The sequence below is a fragment of the Coenobita brevimanus genome, chromosome 39 (assembly GCF_032717465.1).
Source record: "Coenobita brevimanus isolate Jiangsu-jjx chromosome 39, ASM3271746v2, whole genome shotgun sequence".
NCBI lineage: Eukaryota > Metazoa > Arthropoda > Malacostraca > Decapoda > Coenobitidae > Coenobita > Coenobita brevimanus.
The window spans coordinates 27,633,028-27,654,300 of NC_136992.1; the positions used below are offsets into that span (position 1 = coordinate 27,633,028).

The window sequence follows — 21,273 nt, forward strand, 5'->3', positions numbered from 1 at the left end:
AACCCCGGTCGCTTAAGACCTCCTTAGGGATACCTACACGACAGAACACTTCAATTAATGCCTCAGCAACAGTGACGGCCTCTATATTCTTAAGGGCCACGGCTTCAGGCCACCGTGTGCTGAAATCAACTATAGTGAGGATATACTTTGATCCATCACTAGCCCTAGGACAGATTGGCCCAACTATGTCAACTGCTACTCTCTCGAACGGTTCAGAGATTATGGGCATTGGCTTCAATGGCGCAGGACGGACACGTCCCCGGTCAGTGGTACGCTGACACACATCACAAGAACGTACGAGCCTCGTTATTTCCCGTCCCATTCCTGGCCAGAAAAAGTCAGCATGGATTCGGTCAGAGGTCTTCTTTTGACCCATATGACCTCCCATCGCTGAACAGTGACCTAATTCAAACACTGCTCGGCGATACTTTGCAGGAACGACAAACTGCAGTCGAACCTCACCCTGGGGTGTCTGTGACTCACGGTACAGCCGTCCTCGCTTACGAAGGAACCTGGCTTGTCCTCCCCGTGAATACTTGGTCACTTTACCCTCCAGCTTCTTGCGCACTGAGGCAAGTGTCGAGTCAGTCTGTTGCTCTTGGACAACATCTTGACTACGAATCAGATCTTGCGGCGTTGCGACTGTCAACGGAGTGATGCGATCTGGAGCCTTGGCCATGGCTCGTGTTATCGCAACAGCCGAAGTCTGAGTAGCAACATCTACGGCACAACTATTTTTGATGCCAGGTATGTTGCCTAAGATGAGGTCAAATAAAGGTTCTGGCATGACAACTGCAGCTGTCAAGCCAGTGAAAAATGGAGACGCCACCTGGATACGTGCCTCAGGGAACAATCTCATTGATCCATCAATAAGTCTAACTTGGATCTGTCGACCTGTATACTCATCAGGCCGAACTAAACTCTGCTTAACAGAGCAACCTGAGGAACCATTGTCCCTCAGGACATTTACAGAAACACCTCCCACAGACCCTGGCTGAACAAGAAAGGCAGTGTTGCTGGTGGAAGGGTCTGAGGAGGTAGCAGCCAGTCATTCATGAGACTGCGGAACAACCGATGCAGCAAACGTGGCGCCCTGGGAACTAGGTGTCTGAGGAGAGTTCATGGTCGGAGGGGGACTTGTGAAGTGTTGGGAAGTACCTGTACTGGTAGAGATGGCACCACCGGGTACTTGTGGAATGAAGGCTGCATTTGCCTCCTGCCTCCGATACACTAATTGACCTGACTGAGGGTTACGTGGCTTGTCCTAGTATTGCTGCTGATGCTTGGGAAACTGCTGCTGGTTGGGGTGCTTGTTGTACCGCTTCCACTCAGGTTTTCTGAGTGTTCTGCCCCTGGTCCTTCTGTGGTTTGCTTGGACCTTGACCATTACTCTGAGAATGGCCTTGGTGCTGGGATTCAGTCTGAGACGGCTTCCCAGACTTGGCAGTATCTTTTCTGCTCCAGGTGTTTTGCTTACGAGCTTGATACCCGTATGCAGTAAAGAATGCGTCAGCCTTCTCTGCCATTTGGCTGGCATCTTTCACCTGGCAGATCTTAAGCTGTGCTATGAGCTCAGCAGGCCACGACCTCTCTAGCTGTGTACGCAGCATAAGGTCAATTATCCCCTCACGCGTGGAAGGAGTTTCATCTTTCTCCATCCACTCATTTAAGTAAGCTGTGAGACGATCAAGGAACTGAACAGCTGTCTCCTTGTCTTGGAGACGAGCTCGCATGAACTGAACTTTGGCGTCGTCTACTGTGAGACCATACGCCTTAATGAGTGCAGCTTTCATCATCTCATATGTGAGATTGTCTCCACGAATTCTGTGGAGAATATCGAGGGCAGGACCCTCAAATAGGCTAAGAAACTGAAGCCGCTTAGCTGCCTCATCCAGTTGATATAAGTCTGCCATGTCCTCAAAACGAGCTATGTACGGCTCGATTCGCTCGCTTTCCTTGTATGAAGGAAGCTTGATGCGTGGGGTCGCCAGGACATGTGCAGGGAGAACGCTCGTGGAGCTTGGACCAACTGTACCAGACGTGTCTGAAGCCAAGGAATCTCGCTTGAGCTTCATCACTTCAAGTTCATGTTCTCGTTCTTTGTCTCGTTGTTCACGCTCGTATTCGCGCTGGTCTCGCTCGTGTTCGCGCTGGTCTCGCTCTTTTTCTAACTCGAGCTCGCGTTGTTTCTGCTCGTATTCGCGCTGTTCTCGCTCATACTCGCGCTGTTCTCGCTCATACTCGCGCTGAATCTTACGCTCTTCACGGGCATCATTCTCGCGCTGCTGCTCCTGATTATGCCGTGAGAGTATATACTCTTTAATTTCGGTTGGGTCCGAAAGACCCATATCTTTGGCTTCCTGTAAAAATATGGTGGTAGCCATGGCGCTAATTTATTAAATAAACCGAAATTGAGTACTGACTGCTTAGCGACGATTACTAATAAACACAAGTAAAGAATACAGACACAAGCTAGTGGTGACCAGTCTTATCCAGTTAACTGGCAAAGAATAAATCAAAAATGTAAATGACTGGGAAGACTCAATAATAAACACAATGGGTACGGCGAGTTCCCAGGAGCGAATAAAATCGTCTGGCGTTACCAAAAATAAACTAGAGTTAAGTATTCTATTGATTAATAAAGCAAAAATTCACTTGCTAAATCAACGGTAACCACCAGTAAACTTGTGCCTATAAACTTTAATAATAAATACCTAAATATGAATGAGTGAGCACTATCTCGTGAATAGCTTTAGAGCTAGGAGTTAATATCCTGGCGAGGTCGCCAACTGTCACGGGGTTTTTATATTATCGCGGTAATTTTTATAATAAATGGTTAAATATTATTTAAATTGATAATAATATTCAATAATATTGAAGAGCAGGGACAATGATTGTCTTACTAAATCAAACAATGATTACTTTACGCTGGCCTGCTTCGCACGATTCTCTCAGAACGAGAATTTACAAACTTTCTCAACAGTACACAGCAGAGACTAATTACTCACAAATGCTGAATTAGTACTGTTAGCCTCTGGAGAAAGTTACTACACCCCTGACAATAAATAACTAATACTAATAATAATAATCAGGTCCTTGCTGATGCTTAACTCCTATGGCACAACGGATTTTAAGTTAATACAACAAGACTGGTCTAAGTACCAGTTATGAATAGTAAAACGTCTATGCAAGCTAGGAGCTATGTGGGAAATAAGCTTAATTACGGAGAAATGAAACAAGAGTTTACTTTACATTAAGCTCAAGGAAAAGAACTGTTAAATTTATTAATTACAAAAATAAATTTAACGTTACATTTCAAATCAAATCAATGAGACGCACTCACTCACTCGCACAAAAGCTAAATACTTACGCCTAGGAAAAACACCTTAACTAAACTCTTATGACTACAAAATACAAAAAGGAAATACTAGTCAATGAATGCTGCGTATCACCCAAGCTGAACTAGGATGGAAGTACTGAAGAACTGTGGAGTTTGGGTACTAGCTGACCTCACACTGCTGGCACAGGACCTCTCTCCGTCGCAGCAACAACTGGACTAAGTCGTGGGAACAAAAGCGGAGCACTAGGCCGCATTTTTAACGGTCAAGTGCAAGCAGGGGCGAACAATAAAGAAAACAATAGTATCGCTCAGTACAGCACTTAGTGACGTGCATTAAATCGGTCACTTTTGAAAACAGTGACGAATGTTTTGAAAAGTGTACCCCGAAATGGAGGGAGAAACGGTTAGCTGAGCGATACGCAGTGAGTTTTCCACTAATAGTTCGTGGCTTCTCACAAAAGGAAAATGTCGCGAATTGATTCGTGACATATATTAATAATAGTTTTCTAAATTTATATGTATTTGAATATGAAATAATGAGGTTCAGGCAAAATCGTTTGTGAACACGTCGCCTTGGGATCTCAGGTGGTTCTGTACTGACTTTAGAACTGGTGTATTTTTATTTCTTCTTATGTAAAGTGAACAAATCCCTGTGTTGCATCTAATACGAGTATACTGTAATTCTGTGTGTGTGTGTGTGTGTGTGTGTGTGTGTGTGTGTGTGTGTGTGTGTGTGTGTGTGTGTGTGTGTGTGTAGCGCAGCCAAAACTGGAAAAAGGATTTTGATGAGACTTAACATGATGGTTGGAATTGGGTACCAGATGAACCAGTTTCAGTTTCATGTCGATTGAAGTTTTCTGAAGGTGTGTTTTGGCTTCTAATAACTGTTCCCTTAGGTGTTATATTATGCTTACGCGAAAAATGCGGCGGGGCATTTCCGTGGAGTTTCATGCATCTCCAAAGCGAAGCACGGTAGCTGGTACTTGGAATTGCTGTAAAATTTTGCCAAATAAAAACACCAAGATATTTTTACTGAGTGTAGACTATTCATTAACCGGTCAGTCCCATTATGAAAACTGGAAAATATAGTCTCTCTGTACAAGAAATCTGGCGAAACATGCACCAGAGAAAATGTAATATGTAGCGAAAGGGGTAGCTAATACATTTTACCCTAACTTAAGAACCTGCGAGGGTGTAATATATTCTTAGTCCCTCCCGTCCTTGCTCTGAGGGACGTCATTAATAACCACAATTTAGGAGCCTCGAGGAGACCTAATTAGACCTTAATGATGGGATCCCTGATATTTACGTTCATGGTAATTATGTGTAATGAGCTTTTATGGCTGCACTTTACGACAGCTGACTGATGAGAGAGAGAGAGAGAGAGAGAGAGAGAGAGAGAGAGAGAGAGAGAGACCCCCTCTCCCAAAGCATGTATGTATGGGTGTATAGGCTTCTTTTCGACACGTTTCTTCCGTTATCTATTTATTATTATTATTATTATTATTATTATTATTATTATATTTACGGTATTATTATTATTATTATTATTATTATTATTATTATTATTATTATTACTACTACTACTACTTCTACTACTACTACTACTACTACTATTACCCTAGCGGAAATTAACCTGTATGATCCAGGCCAGTTTTTCTTGATCAGTTTGAAGTCTTAAATTTTATCGATCAAATAAGAGATAGATGAAGCAGTGACGTGTCCAGTTAGAAAAGTGCGACTGACAAAGTGAGCCGTGTTATCGCTGACACAGGAAGTTCGTAGCACCTTTTCCTTAGCGACTTGTTTTGCATATGAAACGTTAGTAACTTGTGTTCTATGCCTTTTCAGTATCAACAATTCTTCATAAATAAGAGTTTAATGAAGCCCTTTTGCAACCCCTTAGTAAAAAAAAAAAAAAAAAAAAAAATCCTTAAGCTGAATAAAATCGTCTGTGGGAAGCAAATCTATAATAATACGTCCCCAGGCTGAAGGGGTTGAGATCAGTTTTGAACACCGAGACCCCTCCCCCCGTTTTTTTTGTGAGCTAAAGATACAAGCGTGTTTGGACTGACGAGCAAGTGAAAGCAAGATTGACCCAGAGAATGGAGATTTGAAGGTGGCACACACTCTCTCTCTCTCTCTCTCTCTCTCTCTCTCTCTCTCTCTCTCTCTCATTATTACATTTTTTTTAATCCACTTCCCCCTCCCCCTTATCATATTTCTTTTCCTTCTCCGTTTCCAAGAATTCACAATAACGGCCTGTCACGACCGTTACCATCGCGCCTCACCCTTCCCCTGGCAACGCGGGAAGCCAGTGACCCAGGAAAACCATTCGTGCCAAGAAACTCGACCCCCATTATTACACAAAGTACTAATTTTGCACCTTCACATTATCACTTAAATCAGAGCCTTGGGTAGTAATTTTTTCCTCTGAAATTGTAACAGGCGTCTCCACAAGGAATGGTAGAAATCTGTTATAATGAAGGGGTGGTGGTAGTAGTAATAGTAGTAATATAGTAGTAGTAGTAGTCGTAGTATTTGTAGCCTCGAATCGTGTGGAAGTACACCCAGTGGACTTGGACTGCAGCCTGAAGTAGCCTCCCTCCTGTAGCCCACCATCCTCATTTCGGGAGTTGGGGGAGTGGGGTTAAGGAACGTTTGTATAACCGGGCTGCTCTACCACCCAGTTATACTGATGCCACCAAATGAAGGCGTCCCTCTCCAGCGCCCCAGTGAACCTCTAACCGTTCAGTTCTAAAAACCTCTCGTGATCTAACAAAGTGTGTCAAGATAGGAAGCAGAAGAACCAGAATTAAGGGCCAAAGTGTTAATTACCCATCTTTTAATTATTAGTTTACTACCTAGGTTATTTGGAGTCTTGGTTACCACAGTCTTTTAACACTACCTAAGCGTAGATTTTTTTTCCCCTTTGCAGCTTATTTTGCGATGCTTAGTGGCAGAAAATGGCGATTCTGTGATCGTATATCCTTTCCACAGCACTTCATCCTGACTGTACATCCTCTCCACAGCCCTTCATCCTGACTGTACATCCTCTCCACAGCCCTTCATCCTGACTGTACATCCTCTCCACAGCCCTTCATCCTGACTGTACATCCTCTCCACAGCCCTTCATCCTGACTGTATATCCTCTCCACAGCACTTCATCCTGACTGTACATCCTCTCCACAGCACTTCATCCTGACTGTACATCCTCTCCACAGCACTTCATCCTGACTGTATATCCTCTCCACAGCACTTCATCCTGACTGTATATCCTCTCCATAGCACTTCATCCTGACTGTATATCCTCTCCACAGCACTTCATCCTGACTGTATATCCTCTCCATAGCACTTCATCCTGACTGTATATCCTCTCCATAGCACTTCATTCTAACTGTATATCCTCTCCATAGCACTTCATCCTGACTGTATATCCTCTCCATAGCACTTCATCCTGACTGTATATCCTACCCATAGCACTTCATCCAGCCTACCATTACCGTATATTCAATTGCTAAACTGTTACAACACTGCATTCAAGATGGAGGGATAGCAGTTTACAGCCAGGTTACAGTAAAACACGTATAATCTTATCCTCTGAAGTTATACTGAGATGAATAGGAAGATCTGTATAGGAGAATTAGCCTAATCAATCTGCTTTTTTTTTTCTCTTTTTTAATTCGCGAGACCGTACCAGAAGGCTTTATTCAACGTAAGGATGGTCTGCGTTAGGTAAGGGTTCATGAAGCTTGTGTATGATCCCTCCAGTACCCCAGCTCTTTCTATAGCGAGCGCGGGTGTAATTCCTCTTATGTTGTCAAGGCAAGTCGGGAAGCCAATGACCCGGAACCACTCAAAAAAAAAAAAAAAAAAAAAAAAAAAAAAAAACTCATCACCTAAGTACCAATTTTGTACTTTTACTTTGTTAACTGAATTTTCCGGACTCTTGGTCACTAATTTCGTCCTCTGAAATTATAACAGGAAAAATGACAGCCTGCTCATAACACCAGTCCTTCATTCCAGGCATGTGTGTGTGTGTGTGTGTGTGTGTGTGTGTGTGTGTGTGTGTGTGTGTGTGTGTGTGTCCCATCTAACCCCTCCACCTCGAAAAGTCCCTCCAAAATTAAACATGTGTCCAAGAATAGAAAACACACACACACACACACACACACACACACACACACACACACACACACACAGTAACATCCCCTTGGTTTACGGCAACACAGGACCACTAAATAAAAGAAAAAAAAAGTTATTCTCTCCTCTGAAAATGTATCGGGAGGAAAAAAAACTAAAAAAAACTAAAGTGAAGATTGAAAAAAGGAAAGAAAAAATGAAAAAGAATAAGGTAACTTAATTTGCCCTCTGAAGAGTAACAGGAAGAACAGATAAGCCTCAAATGAAGCCTAAAAACAAGAAAAAGAAAAATATGATAGTTGATTTTGTTGTTTGAAATTGGAATGGGTAGAAGAGACGCCCCTAAATTGAAGACTCTAAATCCATAGTACCTGAACCTTAGCTGTCCACATGCAGTACTTAAGGAACGATACGCTTTTTACACTGACTTGGCCTAAAACTGCCATCTCTCCATCTTCACTGCTGTGTTGTGAAAGTAAACACGAACATATGATGCCAGTCACGAAGAAGTGCTGATGCAAAAGGTGTGGAGATGAAGTCCTACCTGTCACTGATCTACGTGAAATAACAACGAAAATCTGGGCCAAGTTAAGATGCAAAGGTATAGCCCACGTCAACTAAATGGGTGTCATCTTATCCCAACTACTTCTATATTCACCTGAAGACGATTATATTCATCAAGGTTTAGCCATATACAGTCAGGGTCAAAAGCAGTACTGTATAATCTTTTCTTATGACTCATGGCTTTGGTCCTTTATTCGGCACTGAGACCCGCTACGAAGTCAGAGTTACATAATACCAAGCGCTCTCTTTCCAAACTCCGAAGCAACTAAAGAACCTTATAAGACCGCTGGCATCTCACATTACCCGCATTAAAATAACGTGTAAGGCTAATATGTCTGCAGTTATTATCTTCTACTCCAGGTGACTCTAAAAACGGCACGTCATCACTTCAGATTACACATATAAGAACTAAATATGCAGTGGTTGTCATGTATTTATATATTACACTGTACAAGGAAAATATTACTGTAATTATACGATACTAACTTCGTACTCTCAACCCTTCCTCAAGCTGACGAAGGAGGAATGGGTAAGGGGTGTCTGTGGTAAAGGTGGTGTGAAAGTTGCAGGGTTGGAAAGGCTGTGTCTGTGAGTGTTTGGGTCCATATGTGTACCATCAAGAGAAGCGGCAGGGTGCGAACATAGTCTATAACCAGACGTCTTAATCCCGTAAGGGGTGGCCACAAACAGATCGCCTTCATGTCGCCCTGTCCCCTGCATGCCATTTAGCAGCATATAGGCTATTAAAGGGCACAGCACCAGTTCTAATTTTAAGTTTCGGACACAGCTTGGATTTGAACGTAAGACTTGGGCAGGCAGAGCAGGCAGTCGATCGGGACGCCGCACTTCCTTCCTTGTATAGAAGGGGGTTGGGCCTAACTCCGTAATATTGCACTTTGCGGAATAAAATCGTGAAGTTAGCCAAAATAAAACAAAATTCTCATTGCTGTGAGTTGCTCTGATAATGTTTTACTTGTGTCTAGTTACTTATTTATCTATTTACCCATTTGTATGACGCCTGGTGGTTTAGTGGGTCGAGGCGCTCTTACTGGATTTGGTCCATATGGGTTTAAGGTTGGGACGAGGTAGGGAGTAGTCAGTCACCTTAAATGTCTGGACTGAGTGGCCTAGCCCGGGGCCCCTACACCCCCCACGTGGCAAAGTAGAATTGGATGATGAATGGCTGGATGAATTATTAAGGCCTCTCTCGAATAAAATCGTCTGAAGCTGGAATGTAATATATCTCCTTTTCTTTTTCTTGTCGGCGTGAAAGGGTTAATGTGGCAAATGATGGTGTGGTAGTGGTACACCCTGCCCTGGGACCCTGGCTTTTGACTCAATTTCCCCAAAACTGAATGCCCACGTTTTTGCCTGACTCACATCATTTCCACGAAGTCTGGTACAAATCAGATCAAAACTGAGTTGACCTTTCCCTGTGACCATGAACTTTGACCCTGTGACTTTGACCTCTGACTGATTGTACTTTGAGCCTTCCTTGTGACTTTGACCTCAGACTGATTGTACTTTGAGCCTTCCTTGTGACTTTAACCTCAGACTGATTGTACTTTGAGCCTTCCCTGTGACTTTAACCTCTGACTGATTGTACTTTGAGCCTTCCTTGTGACTTTAACCTCTGACTGATTGTACTTTGAGCCTTCCTTGTGACTTTAACCTCAGACTGATTGTACTTTGAGCCTTCCTTGTGACTTTAACCTCTGACTGATTGTACTTTGAGCCTTCCTTGTGACTTTAACCTCTGACTGATTGTACTTTGAGCCTTCCTTGTGACTTTAACCTCTGACTGATTGTACTTTGAGCCTTCCCTGTGACTTTGACGTCAGACTGATTGTTCTCGAAATCAAATCCTTTTATTCTTACCTTGGCCTCAACCCTTACACATTCTTATGCTAAGGACAGAGCCTTACTAGCCTTACCGTGTGGATGATACTGAAGATAATAGAAGGCTGTGGATGAGACTAGAGATAACAGAGCGCCTTCCTGATGTTAATGGTGTCAAAGATGGTGGATAGTGAAAAAATTTAGTAAAATATTTATGTGCGTATGTACCAGTAAAGTGTGAATGATGTATGTAAAACACGTGTCGGGCATCATTAAGTTACATTTTAAACACTGGATCCTGACATACCTTATTGGTGTCAAATATGGTGAAGATGGTGTCAAGCATGGAGGTGTCGACTGGGTAGGGTTTGCCTCGCTCATTCCGGAAAAGAGCCCGACACAGCGCCGAGAATTCGCTCTGGCTCAGGAACCCGTCTCTGTGGATACAAGAGAAGAGCGGTGTGAGTAGGATACATAAAGCTGAAGGATACATAGCGCTGAAGGATACTTGGACCACACGAACCTCATGATTCTAGTGAGATGTTCAGGCCTCCCTCTACTTTCTTCCTTCGTTTCCTCCCTCCTTCTCCTTTCCCACCCTCCATCTCTCCTTTCTTCCTTCGTTTCCTCCCTCCTTTCTCCTTTCCCTCCCTCCATCTCTCCTTGCTTCCTTCTTTCTCCTTTCCCTCCCTCCATCTCTCCTTGCTTCCTCCTTTCTCCTTTCCCTCCCTCCATCTTTCCTTTCTTCCTTCGTTTCCTCCCTCCTTTCTCCTTTCCCTCCCTTCTTTCTCCTTTTCAACCCTTCTTTCTCCTTTCTTCCTTCCTTCCCACCATACTTTCTCCTTTCCCTCCCTCTTTTCCTTCTTGTTTCCTTTTCCTTCCTACCTCCACTCTTTTCTTCCTTCCCTCTCTCCCTAATCAGTAGCTACAGATCGTTTCATGTTAAGTGACCGAATTCGTTTGCCAAGAATCACTCCTAGCAGTACAGCAGTGTCTGAAATATGTGAATTCAGTGGGTGGAGTGGAGTGGGCGGGATGGGCTGGGAGGATGGTGGGTGGTGGGGCATGCTGGGGAAATACATACTGTACAGACAGGCGTTGCAGGTATGCCGGTGAGGTGCACATCAAAAGTATGTAAAAAAAAAAACACACACACACACACAAAACTGGTGGGGTGGATGGAGAGTAGTGGGTGGGATAGACTAAGATGATGGTGGGCGATGGGGAAGTAGTAGCGGAAATAGCCTTGTTTAAGGGGCGGCGCTGGCGGTGGGAACAGATTTGTAAAAGATCACCATCAGCGACTTGAAAGAAAGAGAGAGAGAGAGGGGGGGGGGAGGGATTTGGAGCATGGTGGTGAGGGGCGGGGGTAATACACCCTGAGAAAATGGGCGTTGTGAGATTCAGTAAATAAATACATAAAAAATAAAAAGGACAGAGATCAACAGGTATTTAACACATATATTTGTCTTTTCCAGGCTGTTATAGGGCATGTTATAAATAGTTTCTGTTCTGAGTCAGTGATAGAAAAGCATTACGGTGTTTACGAGTGTGGTGATTTTTTATAATTAGAACATGAAAGTAAGCACGCGCCACTCTCAGACAAGCATTAAAACACACACACACACACACACACACACACACACACACACACACACACACACACACACACACACACACCGCTCGCTGGTGCAGTGGTAACGTTCTCGCTTGCCATCTGGTAGACGGGAGTTCTCGCCTCGCTCAGGTTGCGAAAAGTTTCACTGACGAAGTGGGTGGTTACTGTCCCCCTTGAGCAAGGGGACGGGTGTGTGGGTGTGTGAAAGTCACAGCCTTGCCCTTAGATCGGACTATATGAGCTCTCAGCTCCCTTCCGGGAGGGTAAAAGCTGACGATCACGACCATCAAGTGATCCTGACCGACCCGGTGAATTACACACACACTAGGTCCATTCGTGCCCTTCCTCTCAGTCAGTTCGTTCCCTGTGCGTGTTGGGGACGGCATATCTCTTATACCCAAGCGCTAATTCAGGTAACATAGGCGATCTGTTATTTGCTGGTATGAACACGTGAGATGGACAAGTGCTCTGTTATTTAGCGGTATTAAACTTAGAGAGAGAGAGAGAGAGAGAGATTGTAAGTGGTCTGTTATTTGGTGATATTATATTTGAGATTGGAGGGGTTAGTGACGTTGTACTTGGTGTGTGTGTGTGTGTGTGTGTGTGTGTGTGTGTGTGTGTGTGTGTGAGAGAGAGAGAGAGAGAGAGAGAGAGAGAGAGATTGCAAGTGGTCTGTTATTTGGTGATATTAAGCTTGAGACTGGAGGGGTTAGTGAGCTGTACTTGGTTTGTGTGTGTGTGTGTTGAGAGAGAGAGAGAGAGAGAGAGAGAGAGAGAGAGAGAGAGATTGCATATTAATTCCTACGCGAAGACAAATATTCAAGATTTATATTGGCCCTTCTCAAAATTTAGCTCCATCGTCCCTATTATGACGAAAATTACTCTCCTAAATTTTAAGCATGCCTTAGTTTAGAACCGAGAACCGCTGTGTACGACTTTTAAAATATCTACGTAAACACTTATAAGGTTTGAAATTCGCTCAGCAACCCGTGTACACTGGAAAATCGCGGTAAAATAGAGGAAGTCTGGATGTTTACGTTCCGCTCTTCATGTTTACGAAATTGTCCGCGCTTTTCTCGTGTTTACATTCTGGCTCCAGTGTTGCCAAGTTAGCGCTTTCGATACGAGATCCAATAATATTCAGACTAGCAAATTTTTTGATCCAGAAGTATTAAATAGAACTATGCTTTAGGGATTTTAGCAAGAGTTTAGCGACACTGCAAAGGTTTTAGCAGCCCACAGCAGTTTCTTGAGTACTGTTTACCTTCCAGCATTTTTATTTGGCATCTGTAATCAACCCTGCTACACTGGGGCAATGGTGCGTGTAATAGCTGGCCGGTTATAGTCTTTCTTAAGGGTAAATCGTGGATTATAATGCATATTTGTAGTCTTTAGTAGCCATACCATTGAGTGAATAATAACAATAAAATAAATAAAAACGCAACATTCTGTGATAATCGTAAATTGTTGTGGAGACCCCTGTGTTTATGTTTCGAGAATTGGTTATGATCCTTAATATACACCCTGGAGTGTTGTAAGCAACATTCTAGCGCTTGTAGATAGACAACTCTAGCGGGTGCTGCCATCTAGCGACGCTCACCAAACCTATCTCCCACACGCAGCCCGCAACAAAACCCATCTCCCTCGCGCATTATCCTCATTTTCCACCCGGCAGTCTTCCTTGTCGATAGCACGGATAAAAAGAAGCAATATGATGCCTGATCAGGAAACAAATTTATCCCCATTTTCGTGATTCTGGGGATCAGCGAGAGGGAGCCTCATCATGCGCCTGGCAGCCCAACAGTAGTGCCAGATAGATGAGATGAAAAGTTATTAGCGTGTTGTTTTACGTGCACAAATGCCCATACATCCCTAGAATTCATACGAAGAGCTGTTGAGTAATGCTGCCATAATGATAAGAAAATAATGGCCGTTACAGTATGGTATCTGATAGTCGTAAAGTACCACAGGAACTCGTAAAAAAAAAAAAAAAAAAAAACTGAACACATACAACCCAGTGTAGTGTCTTCTGCGTTATAATTACTTTACATTAGCAGTACCGTCTCGCATGTCATGTTTGTGGTCTACGTGCTGGCATAGTAAAGGGGGTAAAGAGAGAGAGAGAACTGATTGCTTTTTACAGATTTTCAGCTTAAAGGAATCGTGGTATATTCTTAACATCCCTTTAAATACGGACATAGCCTTTTGTACATGGTGGTGCTATGGAAAAAGGGGATGGGGCCCAAAATTGGGGTAAGTAGGGAGATTGGAAAAAATATATACTTGCTTTTACGGATTCTTCAGCATAGAGTCGTGGGTTAGGTCTTAAGCCAGCCAGACGATTTATTCAGGAAAGCGTCTTTACAACGGGTTAGACAATGGGGCAGTCTTCATATGTTCATTGGGTTTTAAGCTGAGTAAAATCGTCTGGTGGCAGCGAGAATAATAATAATAATAATAAGAGTAATAATAATGATAATAATAATAATAATAATAATAATAAAATACGCCCTCGGTAAAAAGGCGATGGTTGAAGGGGTTTATAGGCCTATGCCCAAAACGCCATGACTAGTTATATCCTTGCTGGCTAAGATTTTATGCTGCTTATGATAGAATATTTGAACTAGGTTTAGAAGAGGGAGAGAGAATTACAATGGGCTGATATAGCGGTGTTGGTGGTGATACATGATGATTATGATAGAGAGGACTAATATGGTGATGGTGGTGATGACTGATGATTATGAGAGAGAGAGAGAGAGAGAGAGAGATTTACAAATGATTAATGATGGTGGTGGCGATGACTGATGAGTGAGAGAGAGAGAGAGAGAGAGAGAGAGGTCCTGGTGGTGAATGGGTTAATTGTTTTGATATTTTCGTTGCTCCCCTTCGTAAACTTGTAATTAGTGTTTTTTTACCCTTCCTCTTGCCTTTAAGCTCCTGCCCTAGATTCCCCCCCCCCTCTCTCTCTCTCTCTTTCTCTCTCTCTCTCTCTCTTCGCCATTAGTCATTATTTCCTCTTTAATGTTTCAGTTTCGTGAGTCACCAAGTATGCGAGAAAGGTGCGCACTAATGTCTAATTATTCAAGGAGAAAGTTTTGAGATGTATACCGTGCTCATCCTCACAAGGTGTATTGCCCTCACCCTATTCCACACCACCCACCATCATCCCACCCTGTCCCGCTCACTCCTGTCCATTCAACCAACCCTTTTCCTACCCCCCCCCCCCACTCACACACATCGAATTTCTCACTCATTTCTTCATTTCCTCCGTTCCTCCTTCCTTTCCTGTTCCTTCCATTCTTCCTTCTTTCCTTCCATCACTTATCCGCTCCCCTCACTCCCACCATTCTTCCTTCACTGACGTCCTTTTTCTCCTTGCTTTATTCATTCATTCATTTTTTTCCTCCCTCTCTTCCGCTTGCTTTCCTTCTTCCATTGACTCCGTCCTTCCCTCCACCCTACTCTCCGTTCTTCCTTGACTCCCTTCATCACATATTCTCTCCTTCAGTAACTCGCTCTCTTTCCTTCCTTCTTTCACTGACTCCTCCCTCTTTCTTTCCTTACTTCCTTCACGGACTCCCTTCCTCTCTCCCTTCCTTCACTAACTTACTCCCTCCTTTCCTTTTTCCTTCCTTCCTTCACTTATTTTCTCCTTCAATCCCTCCCTCCCTCGTTCCCTCCTTCACAAACCTCTCGCTCACCTTTTCTCCTTCAGTCTCTCCGTGCCTCCCTCTTTCCCTCCTTCATTCACTGACTCCCTCACATTTTATCTCCTACAATCCCTTTTTCCTTCCTGATCTTCCTTCCCTCCTTCATTCTCTCTCTTGCTCGTTTTGTCCTTCCTTCATTCCTTATCTTCTCCCCTCTCTCCTTGCTTCCTTCATTCTCCCTCCATTACCCATTCTCTCTCTCTCATTCCTCCATTCTCTCCCCTACGCATTCTGTCCTTCCATCCTTCCTTCCCTCCTCCCTTGTCGTCCTCCTTCCCACCTTCCTTATCATCGTCCTTCCTTCCTTCATTATCGCCTCCCTTCCCTCCTTCCTTTCTTATGGTCTTCTTTCCCTCCTTCCTTATCGCCTCCCTTCCTCCTTCCTTTCTTATGGTCTTCTTTCCCTCCTTCCTTGTCGTCTTCCTTCCCTCCTTCACTAACAGCTTGCATGCTGGCATTCTGACAAGGCAATTTCCCAGTAACTGCCCCTCCTTCTCTCTCACCCTCTCATTCTCTCTTCATTCCTTTGTTATTTTTCTTCATTCTATCTTCATTCCTTTGTTATTTTTCTTCTTCAATTTCTCTTCATTCCTTTGTTATTTTTCTTCTTCATTCTCTCTTCATTCCTTTGTTATTTTTCTTTTTCATTCTATCATCATTCCTTTGTTATTTTTCTTCTTCAATTTCTCTTCATTCCTTTGTTATTTTTCTTCCTCATTCGCCCTTCATTCCTTTGTTATCTTCCTTCCTCATTCTCCCTTCCTTTCTGTCATTTTCTCTCGCATTCTTTCTCATTCTCTTTCTCTTTCATTTTCTCCCTTATTCATTCTCATTCTCCCTTCATTCCTTTCATTTTCTCTCGCATTCTTTCTCATTCTCCCTCATTCACCCTTTCGTTCATTTTTCTCCCTCTGTCTTTCTTATTTTCTCCCTCCCTGTCATTTTCTTTGTGTGTCCCTTCCTCCTTTCATTTTCTCACTTTCAGTTTCTTCGTCATTCTCCCTACCTTCCTTTCTTTTCCTCCCTTTGTCCCTCATTTTCCCTCCCTTTCTCCCTCGCCCTCCCACTCCTTCTCCCTCATTCTCCCACGCTTTCTCTCTCATTCTCCCTCTCCTTCTCCTTCCCTTTCACCCTCATTTTCCCTCCCTTTCTCTCTCATTCTCCCACCCTTTCTCCCTCATTCTCTCCCTTTCTCCTCCATTCTCCCACCCTTTCTCCCTCATTCTCCCTTGCTCCCCCATTCTCCCACTCTTTCTCCCTCATTCTCCCACCCTTTCTGCCTCATTCTCTCTCCCTTTCTCCCTCATTCTCCCACAATTTCCTTCTCATTTCCTTTTTTGTCTCTCTCTCTTTCACTCCATATTATGAATTATTACATTACCTGTGACGTGACGGACGAGTGGAACCGGCTCCTACTCTCTCTCTCTCTCTCTCTCTCTCTCTCTCTCTCTCTCTCTCTCTCTCTCAGATCAATGCAAAAAATCTGAGTCACTTCAGGTAAATTCATTCTTTTCCTTTTTAAGTCAGGTCAGAGCAAGGCAGGTGAGGTCAGGCCAGGTCAGAGCAGGGCAGGGCAGGTGAGAGGCCAAGTCAGGTGAGGTCAGGACAGGGCAGGTGATGTCAGGCCAGGTCAGCTGGGGTCAGGGCAGGGCAGGTGAGGTCAGGGCAAAGCAGGTGAGGTCAGGCCAGGTCAGGTGAGGTCAGGCCAGGTCAGATCGACAGGTCAGGTCAGCTTTATTTAGGTCATTGTAAATCACGTTGAGTCTTTCCTGTGAGTGTCAAGCGTTGGAGGCGTGTTCCGCTGCCTGAAAGAACGTGATTTCGATCCAAGTCTGAGGCAGGGAATAGTTTGATGATCTGAACTTTGCTGAAACAGGAAGACGTCATCGGAGTGAAGTGGTTAAAGAACAAGGGAAGAAATGATGGATGAATGAATGAAAGGATGGATGGATGGATGAATGAATGAATGAATGAATGAAAGAATGGATGGATGAATGAAAGAAAGAAAGAATGGATGGATGAATAAATTAATGAAAGAAAGAAAGAATGGATGGATGGATGAATAAATGAAAGAAAGACTGAAGGAAGGACTGAAAAAAATGAAATCAGTATATGGACTGTGGAAAAGATTACATGACAAGGAAAATAATACCGAAAATAAATAAGTGAATGAAGTGATATAAGAAAGAAATGAAGGAAGGAAGGATGGATGGGTAAATATGGAGAAAGAAATGAAGGGAAGGAACAAAGAAAAGGAAGGAATGAAGGAAGGGAAGGTGCAATTTCTCTGTAATGGGTTGAGCTGAGTGGAGGTGCTTACTTTAGTTGCCCTTGCGTGTGTGTGTGTGTGTGTGTGTGTGTGTGTGTGTGTGTGTGTGTGTGTGTGTGTGTGTGAGAGAGAGAGAGAGAGAGATTCACACCTTCATTCCCCCTTCTCCTCGTCTCCACCTCCCCTTCGTAATCCATTTCCCTCCCCTCCCCTGTCTCTCTCCTCCCCTCACTCCTTATTATCCTTATCTAGAACCCTCTCCTTCTCCCCTCCCTCCTCTCATAATATTCTCCTCTTTCTTTTTTCCCCTTCCTTCCTGTCTTCCTTCCCCTCCCCTTCCCTTCTCTTCCTCCCTTATTTCCCTCCGCTCCTCTCCCATCATAATTTTCCTTCCTCCCCTCCCCTCCTCTCCCGTCATACTTTTCTCTCCTCCCTTCCCTTCTCTTCCTCTCCTTCCTTCCCTCTCCCTTCTCCCCTCCCTGCCTCTCTCCCTTCTTTCTCCCCTCTCCTCCCCTCTCATTTTCCCTTCCTTCTCCCCTCTTTCCTCCCCTCCCTCCCTCCCCTCCATCTCACCTCTTTTCTCCCCTCCCTTCCTTCTTCTCTCTTTCCTACCTTCCCTCCCTCCCTCCCTCCCTCCCTCCCTTCCTTCTTTCCCTCCTTTCCATCCTTGACCTCACTGTTAACCCCATTAGTTAAACAAGACCCCTTCATCCGGTGATACATAATTTATCAGTTATTCCTCTTCACCTGACCATTGTTTACACACAGGGACTCCAGGTAGTGAAGGGGGTTGCAAAGGCTTTAAGGAAGTTCCCTAACACCTTTTCCTTAGTGATTTATTTTTGGATATAGCTGGTACTCTTGTTAGTTAAGGACGCTCCCCAACACCTCTTCCTCAGTGATTTATTTTTGAATATCGTATGGCTGGTTAATATCCTTTTGTATGTTACTTTTGCAGATATGGCGATATTGTAAGAATTTGTGCAAGACAGAAGACGACAGTAAGATGTAATAAAATAAATCGCATAGGAAAAGGCGCTAGGGAGATTCCTTAACCGACGAGAATACGGGTCTATGTCCAACCCCTCCAGTTCCAAAAGTCTATTATAAAGCTGAATAGATGGTCTGAAGATGGAGGGGGGTGAAGCCACAGAACTGAAAGGATGAAATTTTGGGAAAGGGTAAGAACTTCTAACTCCAACTGTACGTTTGATCCACTAGAGAGGGAGACCTTCACGTGGTGGCACCGATATCAGTGGGTGGCACCTCTGCCTGGCTATTACAAACGTCCCTCAGCTCCCTCCCTGTCCCCTAAAGAAGGGGTTGGTGAACTGCAGGAGGACAGCCTCACCCTCCAGTCCACCGGGTTTTCTTTCAAATGAGACTGGGGCCACAGCAACGACAACCCGCTGTGACCAGGGGCAAAGGTTCGAATCCATTCCACAAATACAGATTTATCCAACCTAGTTTGTTGTAGAATATGACCTAAAAAAAAAAAAAATAATGGACTTGATTTACAGCCGTCAGCAGACAGAACTGAGTAATGTGTACACACACACACACACACACACACACACACGTGTGTGTGTGTGTGTGTGTGTGTGTGAGAGAGAGAGAGAGAGAGAGAGAGGTCAGACACGTGGTCATGTTTAGAGGTACCTCACTGGGTCAAGGTTGCTGTGGTAGAATGGTAGGTGTGGTGGTGGCAGTGGTAGTGGTGTGAAAATTGTGGTGGTGTTGGTGGTTGCTGCGTCGATAGTGGTGTTTATGACAGTGGTGGTGAGGGTGGTGGCGGTAATTGTGGTTATGGAGGTGTGGTAGTGATGGTGGTGGTAATGTCTAATGTGGTAGGAATTGCATTGTGGTACCATACTTGTAATAGCACAGATAATAATTGTGTGAAGGTGGTAGGAAATTGTGGTAGTGGTAGTTGTGGTTGATATGGAAGTGTGAGACTTAGTGTGACTGATGTGGTGGTGGTGTCAGAGAGAGGGATTAGCAAGGAGAGAGAGAGAGAGAGAGAGAGAGAGATTTATCCTTAACTCCAGACGATTTTATTCAGGAGAGAGGTACCCCAGGCAGTGTCGTCGTTATTGCTGTGGATATTGTTACCTCCGCCAAGGAGGTTATGTTTTACCCCGCGTTGGTTTGCTTGTCTGTCTGTTTGTTAGCAGGATTATCCAAAAAGTTATGAACGGATTTTGGTGAAATTTTGTGGAAAGGTTGGCCACGGGCCAAGGAACAAATGATTAAATTTTAGGGCGGATCCGGATCCGGAGTATTCCGCAAAACATCTGCAAAAGTTCTGAATAAATTTCAATGAAATTCTGTGGAAAGGTGGGGCATGGACCAAGAAAGAATTGAACAAATTTTGGAACGGATCTGGATCTGGATCCTTTTTAATGGCATTGGCTGAGGTATGCGCTCCTTGGGTGCTTCAGTTGTTGTTGTGGCCCAGGCTTATGTCAGACATAAACCCGGTGGACTGGAGGCTGAATTGGCCTCATCTTGCAGTCCACCGTCTCTTTTTCGGGGGACAGGGAGGGAATTGAGGGACGTTCGATAACCAGACAGTGGGTCCACCTGGCTATATCAGCGCCATCACGTGAAGGCCTCTCTCAATAGCCTGTCAAAGGGTAAAACAGCCACCGGCGCCTTGGATACATTCAGTCATATTCTTGCTGTCTCCACAAGATTTTCATCTGCATAGGGGATTTTTTTTTTTTTTTTTTTTGTAAGAGTCGGAGGGGTTTGTTACAGCCTTCATTAACCCATTGGGTGCTCTCTAACACCTCTAAGCGCTTTATTTTGCTTATTACACCGGTTCCGTGGGCAATTTCAATGCAGATACATTTATTTATTTATTTTTTTTTGGGGGGGGGTAATCCTCACGAAAAATTATTATGACCATGTGAAATCGATTGTCTCAAATTTCACCAAAATTTAAACTGAAAAAATGCCAAAAGAATTCTTGAAATTGTCACAGCACTAAATTTTCAGATGGTAGGATCATGTTGAGTAGTTCACTAGACTGGGCAGCCATAAAGACGTAGGAGCTGACACTTCAGTAATAAACCTTGGCGTAGATATAACGATTTTACGAAAGCTGATGCGTGACCGATTTGATTTGGCGATGTCTGGTACCGTTGCCGTCAGACGCAATACGCGCCAATTTAAACTTTGGCGAGTCACAAGTCACGATTTGTTTACTTGATTTTTGTCCAAAGCAAACAGTAAAACAGAAATAACTTCAAGCAAAGCATGGGTTGTGGTGTTGTTGGTGGCAGTGGTGGTGGTGGTGGCAGTGGTAGTGATGGTGGTGGTGGTGGTGGCAGTGGTGGTGGTGATGGTGGCGGCAGAACAGGTCGATACCCCTCGTGTCTGGAACCTACACACATACACGCGACCCTGGCTGTGTACGTAACAGTATGTGTATATGTTTGACTGATTTCTGTATGTACGTTTCTGACATTGTGCGTACAACTTTGTGTATGTGTGGTTTTTTTCCCATGTGTTTCTGAAACTTTGTGTATGTGTTTTCTGATAATGTGTGTGTGTGTTTTATAATGTAAGTGTTTGTTTAGGTGTGAGTGTGTGTGTGTATGTGGGCATGTGTGAATTTGTCAACATGTGTATGTACTCGTCTTTGTGTTCGTGTGCGTGAATCAGTTGGCATCCTAATACACTTAGTCCATGTGCGTTTCCGTGTGCTTGTTCGTGACCTCTGAACACAAGTGTAGCGTGTGTGTGTGAGTGTGTGTGTGTGTGTGTGTGTGTGTGTGTGTGTACA

General features: G+C 43.9%; 1 protein-coding gene across 1 annotated transcript in view; it reads right to left on the minus strand.

Moving 5' to 3' along the window:
• Naam (Nicotinamide amidase) overlaps window positions 1-21,273 on the minus strand; it is a 67,137-nt gene that overhangs the window by 15,241 nt on the left and 30,623 nt on the right. The window contains exon 2 of the mRNA XM_080270049.1: window positions 10,194-10,323. Within this exon, the coding sequence (XP_080126175.1) occupies window positions 10,194-10,323 (130 nt within the window). The remainder of the gene's footprint in view (window positions 1-10,193; window positions 10,324-21,273) is intronic.